This window comes from Rhea pennata, chromosome 8 (assembly GCF_028389875.1).
Source record: "Rhea pennata isolate bPtePen1 chromosome 8, bPtePen1.pri, whole genome shotgun sequence".
Classification (NCBI taxonomy): domain Eukaryota; kingdom Metazoa; phylum Chordata; class Aves; order Rheiformes; family Rheidae; genus Rhea; species Rhea pennata.
In genome coordinates, this window is record NC_084670.1 from 29,053,028 (window position 1) to 29,073,824 (window position 20,797).

Genomic DNA, 20,797 nt, shown 5'->3' on the forward strand with positions numbered 1-20,797 from the left:
GTTCGCTCTTCTACTTTTACTCTGCTAGCCTAGATTCATGTTTGACCTTTGTCATTACTTTTTCTCTGGGTCTACTTTTGTGATGGGGCAGACAAGATAGGTATTGATAAAACCCCACCAAGCCTGAGAATGAAGATGAGAATAGTAGTTCTGAGTTGCAACTTTTCTTGGGGCAGTAGGCTAACTACTTCGAGTCCCAGAAAGTTTTCTGTTGTAATTGAAGCTGCTTTTTTTTTCTTGTAATTTCTCCCAGAAGTGTTGCAGATTGCTAATGAATTTCTAAGACAAAACATGATTGTTGCCTACTTGCCCCCAAATCATGCTCCTTCACACAGTCCCTGTATCTTTCTTGTCTTTATAGATGGTTTAATAGCCCCTGATGGAGCAGTGAGTCCAGATTTCTTCAGTGATTATCATCTTCAGAATGGAGATCTCGTTGGGCAACATCCCTTCTCCAGCAGGTAAATTACTGTTTGAAAGGGGTGTAAATAATCAGAAAATGACTAATTTAGGTTTATTTATAGGACTTCGTTTGTGGTGTTCAACTGTGTTTGCCCCCTATAACTTTAAGTAAGGTTATGTTCTAAATGCACAGTAGAGGAAATGATTTACACTGGAAAAGCAGTTTTATGGAAATCATATGTAAAAGAATTAATCATTTTTCATCACATTAGAAAACCTACTCTTTCTTTTGAATTACACATTTCTTTTAGCACCTTAACATGCATGTTGTAATTCACGTTGGCTTTCTAAAAGCTGTAAAGCTGTAAAACAGTAAAAACTAGAACACAGCTAAGTACATGTTACGACAATTATTCAAATATTATTCAGGCATCGTTGTTGGGAAATGTCTAAATAGATGCTTGAGATGCTGATTATCTAGGAGAATTTTATTTTTAGTGTTCTTAAGTTGTTAAAAATAAGTTTTGCAGCTGCCAAAACTTTCTGGACGTTTTTTCCCTTCAGACTAAATTCTCCCAGGATAATTTTCAGTTTGATTACCGATGGCATTTACTTTGATAATTTGCTAGATGAGCAAAGGATGTCTCTGTTATGGCCTGACTTTTAGGAAATGTCTCTCTGAATTGCCCCTCTGGTCTATGACCTTGCCTTCTCTAAATGTTAGTAAGCTGTTCCAGTTTAGATTTCTGAATAGGTTTCTCCCACCAGTTCGAAATAGAACAGTCTCATTTCAGAGAAGAGGGTCCTTTTCTTTCCTTTCTATGCAGTTTGGGAAATGCCTTTTGTAGAGCATGAACTACACGCACTAAATAGGAGGAAGTGTTTCAACACTTCATGATGAATGTACAGAATTCACCTTAACAGGATGTTACCCAGATAAGCACAGCACTATTATTGAAGTTTTGAAAGTAATAGCATTATTTTCACCGCTGGCAACTTTATTCACCATTCATAAAATATGAGTAACTCACAGTATGTACAGCTGAAGGGGAAAAAAAAATTTCTTCCTCACCATGACTCCTTGTAGTTAAGGGGCAGTGGAAGGTGATCCTGGTTTCTTTGTTCTACCTGTAATGCACCAAAAAGATGAATATTAGGCAGAGGTGGAATGATGGCAACATTTGTAAGAACAAATGAAAATAACTAAAATCCTCAAAAAAGTAGGACTGAAAGATGGATCTCCTTGAGAAAGGGAGATTTTTGTTTATGCTTAGTAAGGATCAAGTTTGAATCAGTGTGTGTAACCCTTTGCCTGAAGTTTGTATTTGGGAAAGGAATACTGACGCAGAAAGTCCAAGAAGATGTGCTTGCCAGGTGATTTTTTGCTAAATATACAGTGTTAGTGACTTTATGAAGAGAATAATTAATCAATGTTTTTAATGAAAGCCTTTGTGAAAGATTGGCCAACACCATGTCTTCTGATTATTTCCAAATGTGCAGCTTCCCCTTCAAAACATGCTGATTACAGAGAAGCTGAGGGAAGTATGAGCTATATGTTACTCTAGAAGTCTTAGTATTACAGTTCACCATCTTGAACTTCGAAATAGAAACAAATTGCAGGAGTTACCCGGTTTCTATATTAACCAGGATCTTATGGGAACTGTATATGGGTAGGTGATCCCCACAGCTTTTGTGCCCCTTTGCTGAGGCAGAAGAGAGTGTAGGGGAAACTTTGCAGACTCCTCTGTTTCCAGGAAACTAAAGATAGACCCAGTCAAGATCCTCCTGGTTTGCCAGCAATCTTTCAGCTGGAGAAAGATCTTGTGTCCTGGGGTAGAAGTTAAAGTAGATTACTGAACCTCAAATTTCAAGCTTTTGTCAATGATCTATGTTTGTAAGCTGCTTTTTAATCTGATCTTCCAGCTAAAATAAGTGGTAAAATAAATTTGGTGGATCGTTAGTTAAAATAAATATTTGTAGAATTTCTTCATAATGTCTCAAGGCATTTTAGAGGCCAACCTCAATAAACAGGACAGGCAAAAACTGCAATTTGGTAAACTACAGACTTGGTAATTGCCCATTGTTGAAAGCCACTGTAAATATTAAAATTTCTCATTAGAACTTCATTTTCTAGGAAAGCTTTTTTCAATATGATCGCTCCATGGAATTATCTGCAGTCCAGACATACAATCTAATTGGAAACAGGGTGGACTGCTGCAAATTGTTCTGTCCTATTTGTAGCGTAGCGGGACTGGATTGTTTGATAGAATAGATACTGGCAGTCGGATGGCGAATCCCAGTTTTCAGATGTGTGTCATTATCGTTTTGAACTTCTTGGCGCCAGAAGCCAGGATTTCCTGATGCTTAGAGCTAATGTAAAATGCATTAGTGCTCCAAGGCATGAGCCATGGAATTGCCAGTCCCATGAGTTTGAAGAGTCAAACCCTCCCTTTTCCCAAATTTGAATTGGTGTTAGAAGGTAAAACCATACGTGCTAGAGAGCCTAATTAAAAATAATAGCAGCAAGTCAAGACTCTTTTTATGTGTTATATAGTGTACATTTCATCTGCACCAAAACATAATTCTAGGGTATTTTTATGCTTACATTTTAAAGCTAACAAGAACCTTATGTCAAGGATTTATTTTTAACCAGTTCCAGCTTCTAATAAATCAAGATTCTTGTTATGAAAATGGTTCATTTTTCTATTATTAATATTTGGATATGTTTTCAGAAACTTTTTTAAATTGAGTTATGATTTGTACAGACAACTAGTTAATTAGTTAATAGTGACTTTTTTCTGTGTGTTCAAAGAGGGATGGTCTAATACTGAGTAGCTGCATATTTCTTGGTCTTTTCATTTGTTACACTTTTGTGTTTTTATCTGTTATACTTCTGTTTGTTGTGCCTGTGTCTTCTGTTCTTGGTCTTCTGTATTAAGCTTTATTGTTCTGTAATAGGAACAGTTGTTTGCTTAGCAGTGGGGTGAATTGGGAAGGAGTCTGTTCTGTCATTTAGACCACCCTGTGGTTTGAAGTAGGTGACAACCATAATTTGACTTTTTCCACTCAGCTTTGAAGAATCTAATCCTTTCTTCTACTTTCTGCAGCCCTATAAGGAAGTCTTAGGATGTGTCAGCTGTTCAATTTCTGAGATTATTATTTCTTATCCTGGCAGTGTGCTCAGACTGAATCAGGACAAAAAGATTAAGCCCTTGCCTCCAGGACAGTCTATACAAATCTTGCAAGTAGGACAGAAAGACTCACTTTTTTAGTGCCTCTATGTCACTGAGAACCTCAGCTGATGTTGAACTGGTGTTGGTGTCCCCACTGCATTTATAAAGGGAGGCACTACCAGGGATTACCTTGTACCAGGGAAGTCAGCCCAGACCAGCTGCCGTATGTCGGATTGTTGTTCCAGTTACACTGCATGGAATAGGCAAGGAAAAAAAAGAAGTGTTTCCTTGCTTGTAGTGTGCTTCTAGTAGAGGTCCAAGGTGGCCTCTACTTATGCAGTTCAACCCAATTACATTCAGGAAAACTCAGGGGAATCAGAGTTGCAGCTGCACCCAGAGGGCGATCATCAAAGTCAGCATGTTCGCTGCAGCAGTGGGGAAGGACTCTCCTGTGGAGTCCTTGCCCCAGCAGACAGCAGACCCACATATGCAGACCTGGTATACATTCCTACTCAGGTAGGGAAGTCTTTTTTTTAGTTGTAGTATTTTTTTTTTATTTATTTATAAGTTGAGGTATTTATATATATGTGCATAGACTCTCTGGGTTGGCATATAGTTTCTTCCCATAGCCTTTTTTTTTAACAGGGAAACACCAAGAAATAGTAAAACCTGTAAGAATATCCACAGATCTGTTGAAATAGGTGATTAGGTTGATTGAGAATACTATCCTGTATGATCAGCTCCTGCATCAAAATGTGTGGAACAGCTTTGAAGACAATGTTAGAAGTATCTAGGCCTAAAATTAGAATGCTGTCTTGACTGTACCTGTGTTTGTGTGCTATTCTGGCCGTATCCTGAAGTGAGCAGGGATAATTGTCCATGCCAGTATTTGTCAGCATAAAGGAGAAGTGGCTTGCAAGAGAAGACCTGGAAAGATGGCATTTTTGTATTATTACCACCCTTTGGAAATAGAAATACATTTTAGGTAATCTAGTTCGTGAGTTTGGCAGCTTCAGATGAAAGCTCTTATCTTTTATTTCTGAACTCCATTTCATAATAGAATTGTGTTGTTGTGTATGATGTGTATAAATAGAGTTATTCTAGAATACATAGTATGCAGAAGTCTGATAAAATACATAAACAGCATCTCTTATCTTCCTCAAACATTTGGAGCAGAATGCCAACAGATCCTAAGGTATGTTTTCCATTCAGCTGAAAATGTGACTGAGGAGGTTGTTTTGACAGCTTGTATCCAGGTTTTTCATTGGCTAAGAAAAAATTTTTGTGATTACATTACCAGCTTTTAATCATCATACTGTCATTCAGAAGCATATGGGCATTCGACATAGATTTTAAACTTTCATTAAAAAACTTTTATTAAAATCTCTTCAGGGTTCCTGGTTCTGATAGGTCTTAATATAGAGTGAAAGTTTTATGATTGTAGCAAACAAAAAATCCCTCATCTTTGGCTAATGTGGTGACAACTTAGTGTCTGAGCTGCAAGGGAGAAAAAAACAGCTTTCAAGCATCTTTGGTCACTTATCAGATTTTAATGACCTTATAGAGATTAATTGTTTTCATAAGACACAGGCAGAATAGTGATGACCAAATGTCTCATAGTAGAGATTTCCACAGGACTTATCTTTCCATTTGGGAAAGAGACCACTTTTTAACCTCTTCCAGCTCTACCTAGATAATGCCACAAACTTTAAGTGGAAAAGCCAATTTGTTGTAAATATCTTCATCAGAGTTCTCAAATTCTCTTTATGTGTAGCTTTAGAAAGATGTATAGTTAGGAATGCTGGAGCCAACCCAAACTCATTTTTTTTCTTGCAAAGGAAGTTTTCTCCAGTATGTAGTCATTTAACTCCATTATAAAATTTAGCAGAACTGCCATTGCACAATCTTTGTTTTCACTGAGACAAGGAGTTTCTCTGTTTGCTATTCTCAGTGTATATACTCACATATCCTTTCAACAGAAACCTGACTGAAGCTTCTTCCCAGGAAGCAGTGAGGTTTGGCATGTCAAACAAAACCAGTTTTATGGGGTGACTATCTGTCTCTGTCCCTGATTGAACATCTTTGCTCTTGTCAGGACTTACAGTGTAAATCTGTAGCTGCATTTTTTCTTTTTGCCATGGCAGTTCTTTGTGATATTTTGTGAGCTAAGTGTCTGGAGCCAGGACCTTGTGGCTTTGCATTGATTTCAGTTAAACTGTGTCTGTTTTGGGGAGGCATGGGCATACGTGAGCTAATTTCAGTCTTGAGTTGAGGGAAACTGGTGTGGGCTTCAGTGATTGACTACATAGCGAGAGATCCTGGTAGGAGCACGCAGGGAAGACTGTGTTGCTGTGACTTCAGTTACCTATAGCTGAGCTACCTGCTTAACGTCTACAATATGCTAGAATCGCACACTGAATGGCAAGAGTTTCCATACCTTTAGCTTATACCATACATAAGCATTTATAACTGTCTCCCATATAGATCTTCGATTAGATTTACTCAAAGCAGTTACATAGGTTTGTTTGGTTTTGTTTTTTACTGAAGCGCTGAAACTGGGGCTTCATCACTAAGAAGGTACTCTCCTTTAGTCTGTAAGACCTACAGGATCTGTTTCTGTTATAAAGAACCCTCTCTCTAAGGACTGGAGGAGTTGGGGACCCTGCTATGGAATATTTCTCATCTGCACTTTTATCTTTCTTTTGAAACATCAGTTTTCAATCACCTGCACGGTTTATTCAGAAGTTTGGACTTCCACCCTTTCAGCAGCCAACTGCCATGTTGCAGGTTATCTCTGAAAGTGAAAACTAATGCCTTAGTTATATGTAGATGGTAAAAGTAAGCTGCCACAGACAAATGTTTGCCGGCGTTAGTGGCAGAAGAAACTGCCTGTTTCATAGGCCCTGGAAAGATTAGCTTAGATAAGCAAACACATGTTCTGATGCGGAGTCTAAGCCAGAGCAGAAATGAATGTATCCACATTTTACTTTTTCTATCATTTAAACACAGCCAGTAATGCTTACCTGCTTTACAGGTGGGACTCAGAGATGAACATATAATATATTTTAAATAGTTTAATTAATGGAAAGAAAAACTAATAGAGTGCAAATTATTATTAAAATATGAGTTTACTTTCAAACATTTACTATAGTGATGTTTATTACAGTTCTGTATATTAGTTTTTCTTTTCCAGGCTTAAACTTTGTAAAAAAACAACACTTTTTTTTCCTGTGCAGTATATTCAGCAGGGTTATACTCGGCTTCTACCATTTGGACACTATTTAATTTGCATCTCCCAGGGGAATTGAATTAGGTTTTATTAGTAAATTGGGCCTATAACCTTGTAGGCAGGTTTTATTAGTTTATCACACATCAGTATTAGCAAATTGTAAATCCCACTGAAACGAATTTGAAAAGGCCTTAAAGAGAGGCTCAGAACCAGTGAAGTTTCTGGGTTTTTTTGTTGCTTTCTGTCCCACAGAAATGCTGTTAGTGGTAGCATAGTCAAATCTTTCTTATCATATTCTCTTATCCTAACTGCCTACATGTTTAATTTTAACAAAATTAAAGCGAGTATGGTCAGGAAGTTTTCACTGTGTTTCTAACTCAGCTCTGTATTGGCTTGACAAAATGGACAGAGATAAAATGCACTTCCTATTTGGACAATACAACATTTACTATTCATGTGCAGCAGATAAGTATTTTAGCCATTTCTTTTTATTTATTACACTGTATCTGTTCAGCTGTTACATACAAAGAGCACAAAGATCTTAGATGTAAAAAGAAGTAAGGAAGGGAAAATTGCTGTCTTTTGGAGGTTTTGATCATGAGAAGGAACAAGCTAAATCCAAAGACTTCATTTGATTTCTGCAGATCATGGATCATGACCTAAATGACAAAATTCAGTGTGTTTCTTTATTTCCCTTATGTGCTTACATTCAGGAGATATGCATCTGAGAGCTTCATCGCTTTTGAACACTGGCCTGATTTTTTTTTTCGTGTAGAGTTTATAATAATTTTCTTCTGCACCAGCACTAAGCTGCAGTTCTCTCTTTCCCTACCCTGGTGTTTTAAGCAGTGGTCATATTCCCTGGTTGTTGTCATTTTATGAGTTATTTCATACTGTGTTCTCAAAAGACATGTTTATAGAAATTAAATACTGCACACCAATCATATTATAATTCTTTAGGTCTTACTAATATGCATTGGACCAAATTACACAGTGATAATACGGACAGCTGTTGGAGTCTTTTGAAGACCAGAGGTCCAATTCTTTAATGGGAAGAAGGTTCTTCTGTATGTCCTATGCATATCAATGGGATTTTCCCAGGGTTTGGGGTCTGTTGCATACTGCACTGTCGAATAATTTGAATCTCAGCACTACCTATAGTTTGGGAATATCCAAATGTGGATAATATTTTTCATATAAGCTGTCCGCTGTACAGCAGGTTTTTTGTATGTTTGGGTGCTTATTTATTATTGCTCTAGTCTTAGACTTTACTAGGAAGACTTTTCAAACAGCTCTGCTGGTATCTCCCAACACGCAGCTGGTGTCTGCAGGGCGCACAGAGTCCTCGCCTCAAAGAGCTGATACTCAAGACAGAGGCAGGATACCAAAGGCAAGAGAAGTTACTCATCCAAAGTCAGGTACCAGAGCCCCAAGCAGAGCAGTGCTGTCCTGACTGCTCTCTCAGTGCCAAGGTGTGTGGTCCATAATCATGAAGGATCATGTTGCACAAGTTTCATTTACTGTAAGGCTGTTTAATTGCTCTGAACAATTACACTAGTATGCTAATAGGTGAAATAGAGTGGTTGGGAATATTTTAAAGGTGTATTTTTTTTAGCAAGATTCAAATGCCATTTGGGAAGAGAGTTAGCATTGAGTTTTTAATGCACTTCAGCTCTTTCAGAATATAGAGTATTGAAGCCTTTTTACTTGCAGTCATTTCTCTTACATCTTTCAGTTGCTTTTTATTTTACTATATTCCACCTGCAGTTGGCCTAGTTTAATCGACATGGTTTAGGTGGCTACAAAGAATTTTAAAAGAATACCAAAATGTTGTAACAGTTAGCTCAAGTCCTTTGGAATGTCCTACCAAAAAAGCCCCCAAACTTGAGTCTGTCTCTTTTGAAATGTAACATTAATTAATTCCCACGTTCTGTCTGCTGCTCTTAGTCCCTCCAGATGTGCTACTAGGAATAGGCTGGCTCCCCAGTTACAAGCCATCTGGGCTCTGTAAACTGATTTGCACTTATATTAAACAATAAGTGAACAGAATGCGGAAGAGTTATTAAAGCAAATGTACATTGCTTATAAATCTCAAAGTAAAATATTAAAATGCAGTAAATGGGAATGGAATGTGCAAATGAAGACCTGCCTGTTTTTAATGAGTTTAGCTGTGACCTTCTCGATTTCAACCGAAAGAAAAGAATTTTATTTTTCTCTTAAAAAAGAAAAAAAAAGAAAAAGAAACTATAAAACTGCTTACAGAAGTATCTGAGACAAAAACAAGGAAATATAATGTTCTAAACTTGACTGGTCCAAACCACTCAAGCTGCTGTGACAGCTCATAAAACTGAGAGTAGTTTTTAACTGGACTCTGTTTTACATTGCCAGAGTGAATTTTCCTTGCAGGAAGTAGCCAGAAGGTTTATTTAGTTTCCAGACTGCTGCTTTGATCTTTCCATTCTGTCACTTCTCAGGTTACATAGCCCTTTTTCACTGCAGTAAATCTGCAACAGTTAATGAGAATAAAATTTCCTCCTTCTCACTGATCGCATGCTGTTAAATGCCAAACCACAGCCAGCAGCATATTTGCAGAATTCAGCTGCACTGTACAAAAACAGCACAATCAGTTTAATCTTGTTGTTTTTGTAATTCATTTTATTGAGCTTTCCTTTTTCAAGTGACTTATTTTATCAAGACAAGTGGTTGTGAGGCCAGACCTGGGAGAAAGATTTAAAACTGTAATAAACTGAAGGGTGTTTTGTACGCTATGTGTAAGCATGCTCACAGGATTCAAAATTAAACCTACAATGAGTAGTTTTTAAAAAGTCCGGTATTTCAGTGGGATATTTCTTAAGGCTATTATCTGAACTGAACATGTGCTGTAAACTAGTCCCAAATATAAAAATTAATTTAACAGGTCAAATTAATTTGTTTTGCCAACTAGTTGGAATTGTACTGATTTTAAAATTGACTCTCAATTTCTGTGTTTACCAGTCATTCAAATGTGATGTTGAGCCTCTGTTTTTCCTTCCTTTTGGAAAAAACAGGGGTTTTTAAAAAAAATATGAGATTAAAAAAAATAATAAGTTTAGGGAGTTTATTTGCCTTCTGGGTCTTGAGCTTTTAAAGTCCCCCCCCCCCCCCACAAAGGTTCCCTGCCCAACCTTTGGCCTGGAAACATTTTATTTTTCTTTCATTTAATTAAAGTTGAAGGTTTTGCTTAATAATACTATTCAAAGATATGGATCTCCAAGAAAATGGTTGATGACTGTATTTTTGTCTGGCTTGTTCCCTAACATATCCAATGTTAAAGCAAAAAAAAAAGAAAGAGGCAAGAGACACTGAGACTTTTCTTTTTTGATTTATACTAAAATCTTTGCTGGTTTGGGATAGATTTTGACAAGTCTTCACTAAGGCCCTGTCTTGATTATATATAACTGGTTAAAATCTGGACAGTCATCTGTGGTGGTAAAAATCTTTCACGTTTGTTCATCAGTAATAATGTTCCCAGCGCGTTTTCTCTATGCACTCTGGTGAATACTGCAAATCCCCTGGTAATGTTAACTTTCAAAAATGAGTTTGAAAGCTTTTATTGGCCACAGCTGTAAGTCAGAGTAGAACAGGATCTTTGACTCTCCCTCCCTTCCATTCCTCGCTCCAGCACTGAGATTATCGTCCGCTTTTCTCACGAGTGGCATTTCACCGCGGTGTCGCTGGGCACTCAAAGTAGGTGCCCGTTGTTTCTGCACTGTGCCTGCTGCAAACTATCCGTGGCTTAAACTGCCTGGTTCTTGGTGCTGAGCCTGGGGACAGCACGGCCATTAGCCAGGAACCTGTTGGCACAGCTCTTCGGTGTATTTGTGCACATAGAAAACCTTTTTCCCATTTGTGTTGAAGCACAGAGCTGAGAGGTAGTGCTTGGACTTTAGGAGCTTATATAAATACTTAAAGGAATAATTAATGACTCAGCTGAGAGAGCTTCGATCCAGAGCACTGAAAACTTGTGTTCCTGCTTCAACCACTTACCTCGGGGTACATTTTTGTAGTGATCCTGATCTGAAACCTAGCAGAGGAAGGACAAAGTACTTCTCTAGAAATTAGAAGGTTAGTCAGAAGCCTGTTGAAGATGTGGACCAGACCCTGAGCTGATATAATCGATGGCACTGGTGACGCTCTGAAGTTGCCCCGTTCGGATCTTATTTTGCTCAGGCTGCTGGCAGAAGGTTCTGTCTCAAGGTAGCACTGACATCACTGGAGCTCACTAGAAGAAATGCTCGAAATCTTCCCAAACCAGCCAGATTACCAGTTTAAGGCAATGTACTCTTCAATTTATGGAGTTGACACAAATACTTTGGCCTGTCCAAGAAGAGAGGGGGAGGAAAGGATATCTTCCTTGCTTTTTTTTATTGCTTGCTTCTCAGGGCTTTTTTATTTGTTTTAGTTTTTAATTAGTTTTTTAGAAATGGATACATCTAATCAGTGGCTTTGGCCAGCTGTTGAGCCAACAAAACAGGAGATGTCTCTGAGCTTATAATGGAAAGTCAGAACTCTTGGTTTCTGTTGTAGCTTTAACTGTGCAGTTTACCTTTTAACAAATCCTCTGCCATCTGGGGGAGCTGTGAATCTGGGTGAGGGAATGTTTGCAAATTTGTTCTGATGTCGTTTAAAGAAAGAGGATAGCAGAATGGAACCACTGAGTTGTTATTTTGCCTTCTGGCTGTATTTCTTTTTTTGTTTGTTTGTTTTTTAGCAGATGAAAGTCTTTTGAGGAGTGTTACAACAGAATCAAGTATCTTTTTTCTTTTTTTTTTTTTAACCTATGTCAGACTAATTTGAGTCTCCTCATTACTGTAGTTTGTCATTCGCTGTCTTTATTTTGGATTTTATTTTCTCTCAACACTCTGGGAAACTGAGGTCGTGGTGAAAAGGAGCAACTTGTCCAGAATCACACAGCAGGTAACAGCAAGAAAGTGAGCCCAGGTCCCAGGCTGCTTTCACAGAGTTGGGATAGCAAGCTGTAGTGCTTTCAAGCAAAGCTCTTTCTGAATTTGGCTAAGCAAGGCCATTTTTTAGCCCAGTGCTCTCTTAACATTCAGTTTGAGAACATTTTCTTTTTTTTAATACTGCCTTCCCACCAGTGAATTTTGGCATTCTTGTTGCTTGAGGCATAGCTTGACCCTGACAGAGAAGAGACAGCGCTCATTTTTCTGCAATTGTCAGATTTTGCATTTGTTTATAATTACATGGCAGAAAGAGCAGTATTGTGCTAATATACCACGAGGCACCAAGTCCAGGAGCAACTGGAAACTTTTAAGTCATTGAGTGCACTGAAGGAAGTAAGATCACATGTAAGAGGAGACATGATCGTAGCTCTAGAAGCTGTATCATAATGTGCGTGGGAGCTAAATTAGTGTTGCACAGGTTCACTCTGACATTTCCTATCTTTTGAGCAGATGCAGTGTAACTATTTAAGGAACCTAAAATAGAGGCAGACATGGTATTTGATATAGCGTGCAAAGGCACAGTCCATGCCACAAAGTTCCCCTCCCACTTGAGCTTGAGGGATAGAAAGTACAGAAAAAACTTCACAGGGGAGAGAGAAAGTGGGACCATGAGAGAGATAATTTAAGAGACTTGTGGTTTGTAGTTTAACGTCATTACCAATAGCAAGAGAATCTACAGTTACAGGACATATAATGAAACTTAAAAAAAAAAAAAAATCTCAGTTTTATACTGTTTCTCTTTATCCCATGGTTTATGCTTTTACTCTGAAGGGCAGAAAATTCGTGGCTGGTGAAGCAAAACCAAAGAAGTAGCTGGCACAGAGAAGTAAATAGGATCATCTTTTCAATCAGCAGACACTAAGCGAGAGGAAAAGCAACTGCTTTTATTTCATTTTCTGATGCTGTCCATTCTTTCATGGCTGGTGTTAGAAAAACAGTATTCCCAGACAGGGTTTAGTTGGCAGTGTCGGCAGAAAGGCCCGTGGGCTTCAGCTTGTGCAGCCGCGGGCTCTGAGCCTTTCTTAGAGTGTTGGATAGTTGATACCTAGAGGGGATTAGCTTCAACCACCTGAACTTCTTTCTTGAAGACGGTTTAAGAAATTAGAGGTTCTTTGTTTGTACTGCGGAATTCAAAATGTTTCCCAGCTCCTGTGCCCAGACACATGCTGCCTGAATCCTAGCTGTGCGATGAGACTGTAGCCTGATGCCCCCAGCTCCCCTGCCTCTTGGTACTGTGGTCTCTGTGCAGAGGAGACCTGGGCCCTGGGGAGGGAGGGAGCTGCAGCATCCTCTAGGAGCCTGGCCACGGCCCCTCCAGGGCTACGCTGCCCTGCAGTGCAATCACTGCCTCAGACCTACAGTGTAGTGGCTTTCATCAGCACTTAAAAAAGGAGCCACGGGGAGGGGAGAATGAATACACACTTTTAGTATTGGCAAAGTCCTCTGTCTCTTGTTGACAAGTGTTATAAACAATAAACTGCATTGCAGTTGTACAGGTTATAATGCTGTGCTTGTCTCAAGATTACAGAGACTGGTGCTCTGTTTCTATGGCTTAGGTACCTCCTGAGGGGAAAAAATACAGCTTTCAGCATTCATTTGAACATAATTTATTCTCTCTGTTATACAGAGGAACTTGATACAGCATTATAAACTACAGGAGATTTTGGCATAAGAGTTTATAAGGAGAGAGTAGGATGGTAACTGTGCCACATGTTATCGACAATGCTGTCACATACTAATAAGTTTCACAAAGTGAAACATTAGGACTTTAAGGATGCACTGTTTCAAATTCTGAATACCTGTTGGGGGGGGGGGGCAAAGGGAGCAATATTCTAACAGAGAATACAATTTTTTTTAATCACTAATACAATACACATAAAGGGAGGTGGCATGGAAGAAGCTGAGAAAGGGGTTGCTATGGACTATACCAAGGTTAGGCTTCTGAAGGATGCTGAAAAACTTTCTGGTCCAAACCTCGTTCTCTCAGACGAAGTCCCAGGTGTGATCAGTGGATGCAGGAATGTGTTTAGGCCTATAAACAGACCCCTCTGAGGAATTCACTGGAGCATGTGGAGAACTTTGGTTAATTCCATAAAAGTTGGTAGGGTTGCCCAGGAGCTCAGAGCTCTAAGTAATGTTGGCTTGGTTTTATCAAGGTCACGGGACCTAGTGAATGATAAATACTCCTAAGTGGAGACCCTTTAGACTTGTATCCTTGTCGAGTAGCTGAGAGCCTCTCAGAAATGAGCTGCTATAAGCCTTGTTGATGCAGAATAAGGAGGGAGGATTGACAGGGTTTTAGAACAGGTTTAGGATGAGAAGAAATGCAGCTGAAAGCTTAGCTCTGGTGAAAGTGCTGTATGTGCTTCAAGTAATGTTTAGTTTGGATTTCCTTTTCAGTGGGCAGTGACTTCAGGGTGCTTTAATCTGGGGGTTCTAACCATGAAACCAACAGGCTGAAAATGATGAAATTTGGGCCCTTAAGCACAAACTCCTAAACTGCTTTTTCGCTCTGTAAGCTGAAGACTGCTTTCCTGAGTCACTTCTGCTTGCACCAGCAGTCACAACCTTTTCTTTCTTTTGTGCTATCCTGCTCCATGCTTCTGCCATGAATGTGCATGTCTCTCCATGAGTATGCTATTGGGATCACTCCAGGTCTCTGCATCCTACCTGTGGATTTCCAGTTGGACTTCAAGGGGTTAGTTTTGGCCAAGAATTTCCCCGGTGACCTGGGACCAGCCATTCTGAGGCCCTGCTTATGCCAGAGGAATTAGTACCCATATTAGAGCAACTTGTCAGCACCGGCACTAGTAATGGTGTGAACGCTAGTGTGGACAGGCTCAGGTGTCTATCTCATCATGAAAATTTACAGAAAGCAGCTTTGCTTCATAGTCAGCAAACCGTAGTCAGGTGCTAATTATCCTAGTGCGGACTAACCCCAAGAGTCCCATGGTCTGCTCGCACCATACATTCATGAGCGCAAAGGTATGAACAGGAACCCCAGCGGAGGTTGCTGGCAGGGCGTTCCCTGTCTGAGGCAGCCAAGTCTTCCAGACATACCACAAAGCCCATCTAGTTTCTGAGGCTATGGATGCAGGAGGGAATTAAGGAAAGTAAGTATTTTGTGGGCATAGTGGGATGCTGGTGGCATTTCCTGCTGCGCAGACTGTATTGGTCTTCATGTTTTAAATGTCAGGGTACCTAGGATTTTAGATAGGCATATTAATTTGGATGTTATTAATCAGAGTAAGTATCAATAAGCAAAGCTGTTAAGAAATCTCTCCTCACTCATGCACATCAGGAACATTTTCCTCTTCAGCATGTGTTCTTCAGTTCCCCAGCAGTACAAGCAAATTGGAAAGTTCAGCTGTCATTGGGGGAAGGTCATAGATCACACTAGCAGCCTGAGTAATCCAAGAGGTTTTAAGTATCATAGCATTTAGTTTAAAGTGAAATTTGCTCTGACAGGGGTTGGCAGACCAATAGGAAAAAGAAATATTTGTGCTTGGAGAAGTGCATGTGTAGAGACCGCGAGTATAACTGATGGCTGGAAGTGATTTCAGTCTAAAAAAAACAAATCATTAAGAGAGTGCATAGGGGTAAAATACACAGTTCATATTTTAAAGGGTCTCAAAATGAACCAGCAACTGAGGTTAGCAGTACATAGTAATTAGCTGTGCTGTTCACTGTTTAACTCCATAAGCTCCAGGCGCAGTGGTAAACTTTGCACAAGACAACAGTAGTGCTTTGATTGTATGGTTAGCAAGCGCCAATATCTCTGTGCACATGCAAGTTATTTAGTAAGACAAAGCTGCCTTAAATAACTCGCAGATTAAGGCAACTGGAGAAGACATTTATCTGAGAGGTTCGTTGTGGTGGTGTGTAATCTGTATCAGTTATACAACTACAGGGATTGCGTGCATTCCTGTTAGGTATGTAGCTGAACAGCGCTGCCTAACAGGAGGAAAAAAATACCAGCTTGGGGACAAATGTGTTTACCTTGATTGCATAATTGTGTGTCCCTAACTTTGTTATTTAACAAATAATGCCAACAACCAAGGAGAAAGTTTTGAAGTTGATTGCTGGTATAAATCTAAAAACACATGGCACAAACCATGATTTCAGGCCAATCATTAGCCAGTGAGTGTTTACAGCCGAAGAACTACCATCTTTCCTGGCTGTACCCTTCTGCTGTTCTTGGCAGACGTGGCAAGGATTCAGCAGGACTCTGTTTCTAAACCCCCTGTCTCCACCTCCGTAAGTTGTGCTTGCAGAGTCATTGCCCTTGGCCTGCCAGCCTCATGAGTAAGCCAGACTTCAGTCCGCAGACGCGCGTTTGCTGTTTTGTTGCCCTACCCTCGGTTACCTCCTGCGCTCAAGAGCCTTTCCTTCAGGCGAGAGGACAAGCTTTTTGCTACAGCCTGCCAGCCCAAACAATCACAAAGGCAAAGCTGGTACATCTCAAGAACACTAATGTGTAAATATGAAGCCAACTATTTTTTTGAAGCACGGATAGGCCTTCGTTTATTTATGAAAAATATTTAGATAGAGAGTGGTGATTTAATCAAGGTGTTTTAATGTAGTTTTGTGTTCCGATTGTGGTGTTTTTTTTTTTTTAATTTAGTGTCCAAAGCAGTTATCAGCTGATCCATCTCTTCCAGTTTTCTTCAGGACACTAACATATGTCTAAACCATTTGGAAATAACTGATACTTCTCAAAGTTTAAACTCTAGGGATCTTTACCTAATTACTTACACATTTATAAAAATATATTTAAAAAAAAGATTTGCTGAGAAGGTAATTGAAACCATATTTTCCCCACTCTCTTTATCAATTTAAATACATTTAAAAGCTCTTTGAATGAGGATTACTAACCTGGAAGTAGCTGAGAAAACTGTTGGCAGTGATAGAGACCCATTGCCACCTTGTGGCTCTCTGTTGTTATTACTCCTCACCCGAATGAAGATTTTAGTTTGGTAGTAGGTAATGGAGTGAACAGTGAGTTAAAAGGGGCCAAAAGAAGTTGAAACACTTCAGTATCAAGAGAGGCCACGCTAGCATGTAAAAACGAAGTCCTGCTTCAAGGTGGGTGTCTCAGGCTGCGGCATTTGGTTTGTCCCTCTCTACTGCAGTAAACCTGAGGCTTTTAGACCCATCTCCCTGGTTAGCCAACCCACATGGCCCCTGGTAGCCTGACTTGCGGCCAGCAGCCTCCCAGCTTTGTGGTCTCAGCCGCACCTACAACATCTTTCAGGAATGAAGTTTTTGGTAGTGCTGTGAACAGTTAATGGTGATACAAGGAGCCCCTAGAAATAAAAACAACTTATCCACAGCTAATGTTGTTTTAGTCGCAGGAAAAAAAAACTCTGGAAGATAAACATAGAAAAGTATTTTCTGTTAAAATATCTTCTCGTTATAAATCAACTGCAGACATTTTGAGGAATTTTTTGAAGGAAACAATAGAATTCCTGAGTTTAAAGGTAGACTTACAGGGTCCTATTTCTCTGCTGTTACCCAGTGTTACACATAGGAGGTATTACTGGCAACTGGGAATTTGTAGTAGCATGACAAAACTGGGCTCTGAACCTCCCTAAACCCTCCCTATGGCATGCTTTAGTATGTTGTTAACTCCTGATATTATCGGTGCTGGAAGAACTCCTTAAAAAAAAAAAAAAAAAAAAGGCCTTGTTTAAAGGAGTTACTCACCTTTCTCATTTTCTGAAGTCCCAAACAAATTAGTCAGCTTCTTCCTAGGTCCTTGTTGGCTTGTTTAGAAGAGCTTTGTGGCCTTTATTCATAAAGCTTACCTAAGGGCAGCCCATGTGAGATCTGTCTGTCTAATCTTTTACATGCTGCAAACCAGTCACAGGAACAGAAGCAGGGGACCGTGCCCTGGTTAAGGTGAGTGAAGGCTGTGGTAAAGCTGGAAAGCAGGATTTGACATTTCTGGAGACAAAAAGCAATAGATATAGAGAAAGTAACACTGAGGACTTCTCTTAATTCCTTTTGGAAGGAGCCTTCTAAAGTTTCAAGGCTGCTAATGAGAAAGATGTACAAATGAGGGACCTAGAGCAGAAAGCAGCCTCAGTGGTTACTAGCTCATTTCATAAAGTGCGTGGAAAAGTGTAATAGGACTTTGTAGTGGATGTGGGAAGGAATTGGGGGCAAGAGGAAGGTGTAGAGCCAAAAGTATGTTCATATAGCTTTGTATACATAGCAGACAGGAAACTATATGGTGCACCACTGCTACTCAGCTTCTCTTTGCCGTGCTGAAGGAATTGGTTGGTGTTTAAGGTCAGACTGATGGCTCTGTGTACAAGTTGTGAGATGGGGCACTGCCAGTTCAGAAGCAGGCAGGCAGACATGAAAATAGCAAGGTGCTTTCAGGACACCGCATTCCTCCGGAAACATTCAGGTGAAACAATGATTTTCTCTGCAGCTTGGCTTATTGGTTGTATTTCCTCTCCCTCGGAAGGCAAATCAGCCTCAGGCTTTTGACATTCATATGATTATCAGAATGTCCCATAAGTGAACTGGTTTTCTGAAGAAACAGGCACAAAGGATAGTCTTCGAGGACCTCATGGAAGCATAATCCTAGGAAAGGATCTTTTCAAGGACAGAGTTCTGGACATGGTCCCCACCACTTCAACTGGTCCTGTGCTGTCCAGGCGATTTAGCTCAGCTGGTTATGCTGCTAATGCCGAGGTCACGGGTTCAATCCCCTTACGGGCTATGCTGAGGGTTAGACTAGATGATCTCCAGAGGTCTCTTCCAACCTTACCATTCTATGATATCTATGATTCAGCAGTGCCAGCTTTTTGCTGAGCCAGGGCCTGTGGCCCACCCATTGTACGTGTTCCTATATGGGTCATTCTTTCCCAGGCCCTGACTCTTGCATAACCCATGTTCCATATGTATAATTGGCAATAATGAGGTTCGGCTTCTCCCCACTCTAAAAGCACTTTCGTTGTTTGTGTTTTGACAGTGTTCAGCAGGGAAGTTCAGCTCCTTTCAATGCATCTCTAATCAGACAATAAATTAGAAGCCTTTTCCATTTGCCCTTCTACTGAAATGGAAGTTTAAAAGTGACATAACTATGAATAGGCAATAATCCAGTATCTTAGGCAATATTCATTTTTTCTCTACCTCCTGCATGAAAGTTATTGTTGTGCATGAAATACTTGCCACTTTTCTCCATGCAGTTTTTGTGCTTTAGTATGTAATTCATTGCTGTAGGACACTTCAGATGTAGAAGATGCTGTTCTATGTGAAAAATGAATTATTCTGTCTCATTAGAACATGGCCTTTTAGTATGTGATGAATTCTTTCTGCCAGTTGGCTTGTCATCCTTTTATCCCATCAGAAACACTGTGTCCTTTACTGAACTATGTCGTGGTGCCAGATATTCTCACGCTCTCATTTCCAGTTGGTGCTTTGCTAGGAGCTTTAGAAATGTACTGTCTATCTTTTAGAAGGAAATTAGACTCTTCAGATGTGCTGTGTAGGGCTGTTACCAGTGGACTTCACAATGAGCATACTTGAAGTCTTCCTTGAAAGATACGTTAACTTTAATCTATAGGTAGAGACACTGAGTCAAAGAAGCAAACTGCTTTGCCAGTGAATGCACAACAGGGTAGAAAATGAAAGTTCTGTCTCCTCTGGGATTCCTATTTGACCTGAAAGTTGAAAGCAGCTCACAAAAAGCTCATTAATCCCACAATGCCAACTCACCACTTCCTCACTTGTTGCATTTAACTAAAAATAGCCAACAATTCATGCAGTGATTTTTGTAGGCCTGCTGATCCTACACAGGAATTGTGCTGATTTTCTCTGCAGCGTTTCCTTTTTACCAAAGCAAGAGGGAAGACAAAGCAGTACTGTCCAGAAAGGGATTATGGCTTGCAAAGTTGCCTCTTAAAATGTCTCCACAGCAGGAAAAGTTTGAGAAACCAGCATTAGCACACCTTCCTAACAGTACAAAACCCTCCAGCTTCTCTCTCTTTTGTTTTTACAGCATTGGAGTGGATGGATTTGGTCAGCCCTCTGGGGTTCCTGGCCGGCCTGCGACTGCATATGGATACCGCCCGGATGAACCTTACTACTACAGCTATGGAGCACGATAAAGCAGCCCCCTTCACAGTCCGAGACGCTGCCTCCTGCCCCTGGAGGAACCAGCCTGTGTGTGGCTGGCCGTAGATGCATCCTGTGGTAGTGCATGACTGTACCACGATGAGTCCATCATTAAGTATCCTTTGGCATGTGTAGCTCCAGAAAAACCTAGCCTTTCTGGGTCCAGTGTTTTAGTGACTATGTTTGCTCCTTAGTTGCTCTTTATTATCATTTTTGTACAGTATTTGCTCTGTGACTTGAAAGCAAGTATGGGAAAGCTACTAGACTGGAAAGTGTCACATTATGTATATTATGCTACTAATTTAATTTCTATTAAATATAAAACCTACATTGTCAGTAGTGATTAATGTGTTTCTAACACATTTCTAAATGATGTTCACTTGAATATAAGGAAGAACTTCTTTACTGTGAGAGGGACAGAGCACTGGAACAGGTTGCCCAGAGAGGTTGTGGAGTCTCCTCCTCTGGAGGTATTCAAAACTTGCCAACGTGCTCTAGGTGACCGTGCTTGAGCAGGGGGGTTGGACTAGACGATCTCTGGAGGTCCCTTCCAACCTCAACCATTCTGTGATTCTTTTGTTTTACAAGGCATTTAAAAGCAGTGCTTCATGTGAAGTGTATTTAGCATGGACTGTTTCCCTTTAACATTTCAGTAACAGGAACACTGTTAAGCCACAGCATCTCCTGGCACTGCCTTGGCACCCACTTACCAAAGTTCAGTCCTGGGTGTGAAGGCTTTAGCAATGGAAAGATGGCACAGATTCGCTTTCCTTGGGCTTCAAACACTTACAGTTTAGCTTAAACACTTGAAAACACTTAAAATTAGAAACTAAACTACAAAAGAATACCTTTACCATAAA

At 40.0% G+C, this 20,797-nt stretch overlaps 1 protein-coding gene across 2 annotated transcripts in view; it reads left to right on the forward strand.

Annotated features, from left to right (window-relative positions):
* KIFAP3 (kinesin associated protein 3) overlaps positions 1-20,273 on the forward strand; it is a 70,608-nt gene extending 50,335 nt beyond the window's left edge. For both annotated transcript variants that reach the window (XM_062581866.1, XM_062581867.1), the window contains 2 exons: positions 362-461; positions 19,822-20,273. In XM_062581866.1, the coding sequence (XP_062437850.1) occupies positions 362-461; positions 19,822-19,930 (209 nt within the window). In that variant the 3' untranslated portion in view covers positions 19,931-20,273. The remainder of the gene's footprint in view (positions 1-361; positions 462-19,821) is intronic.
* The last annotated feature ends 524 nt before the right edge of the window (positions 20,274-20,797 follow it).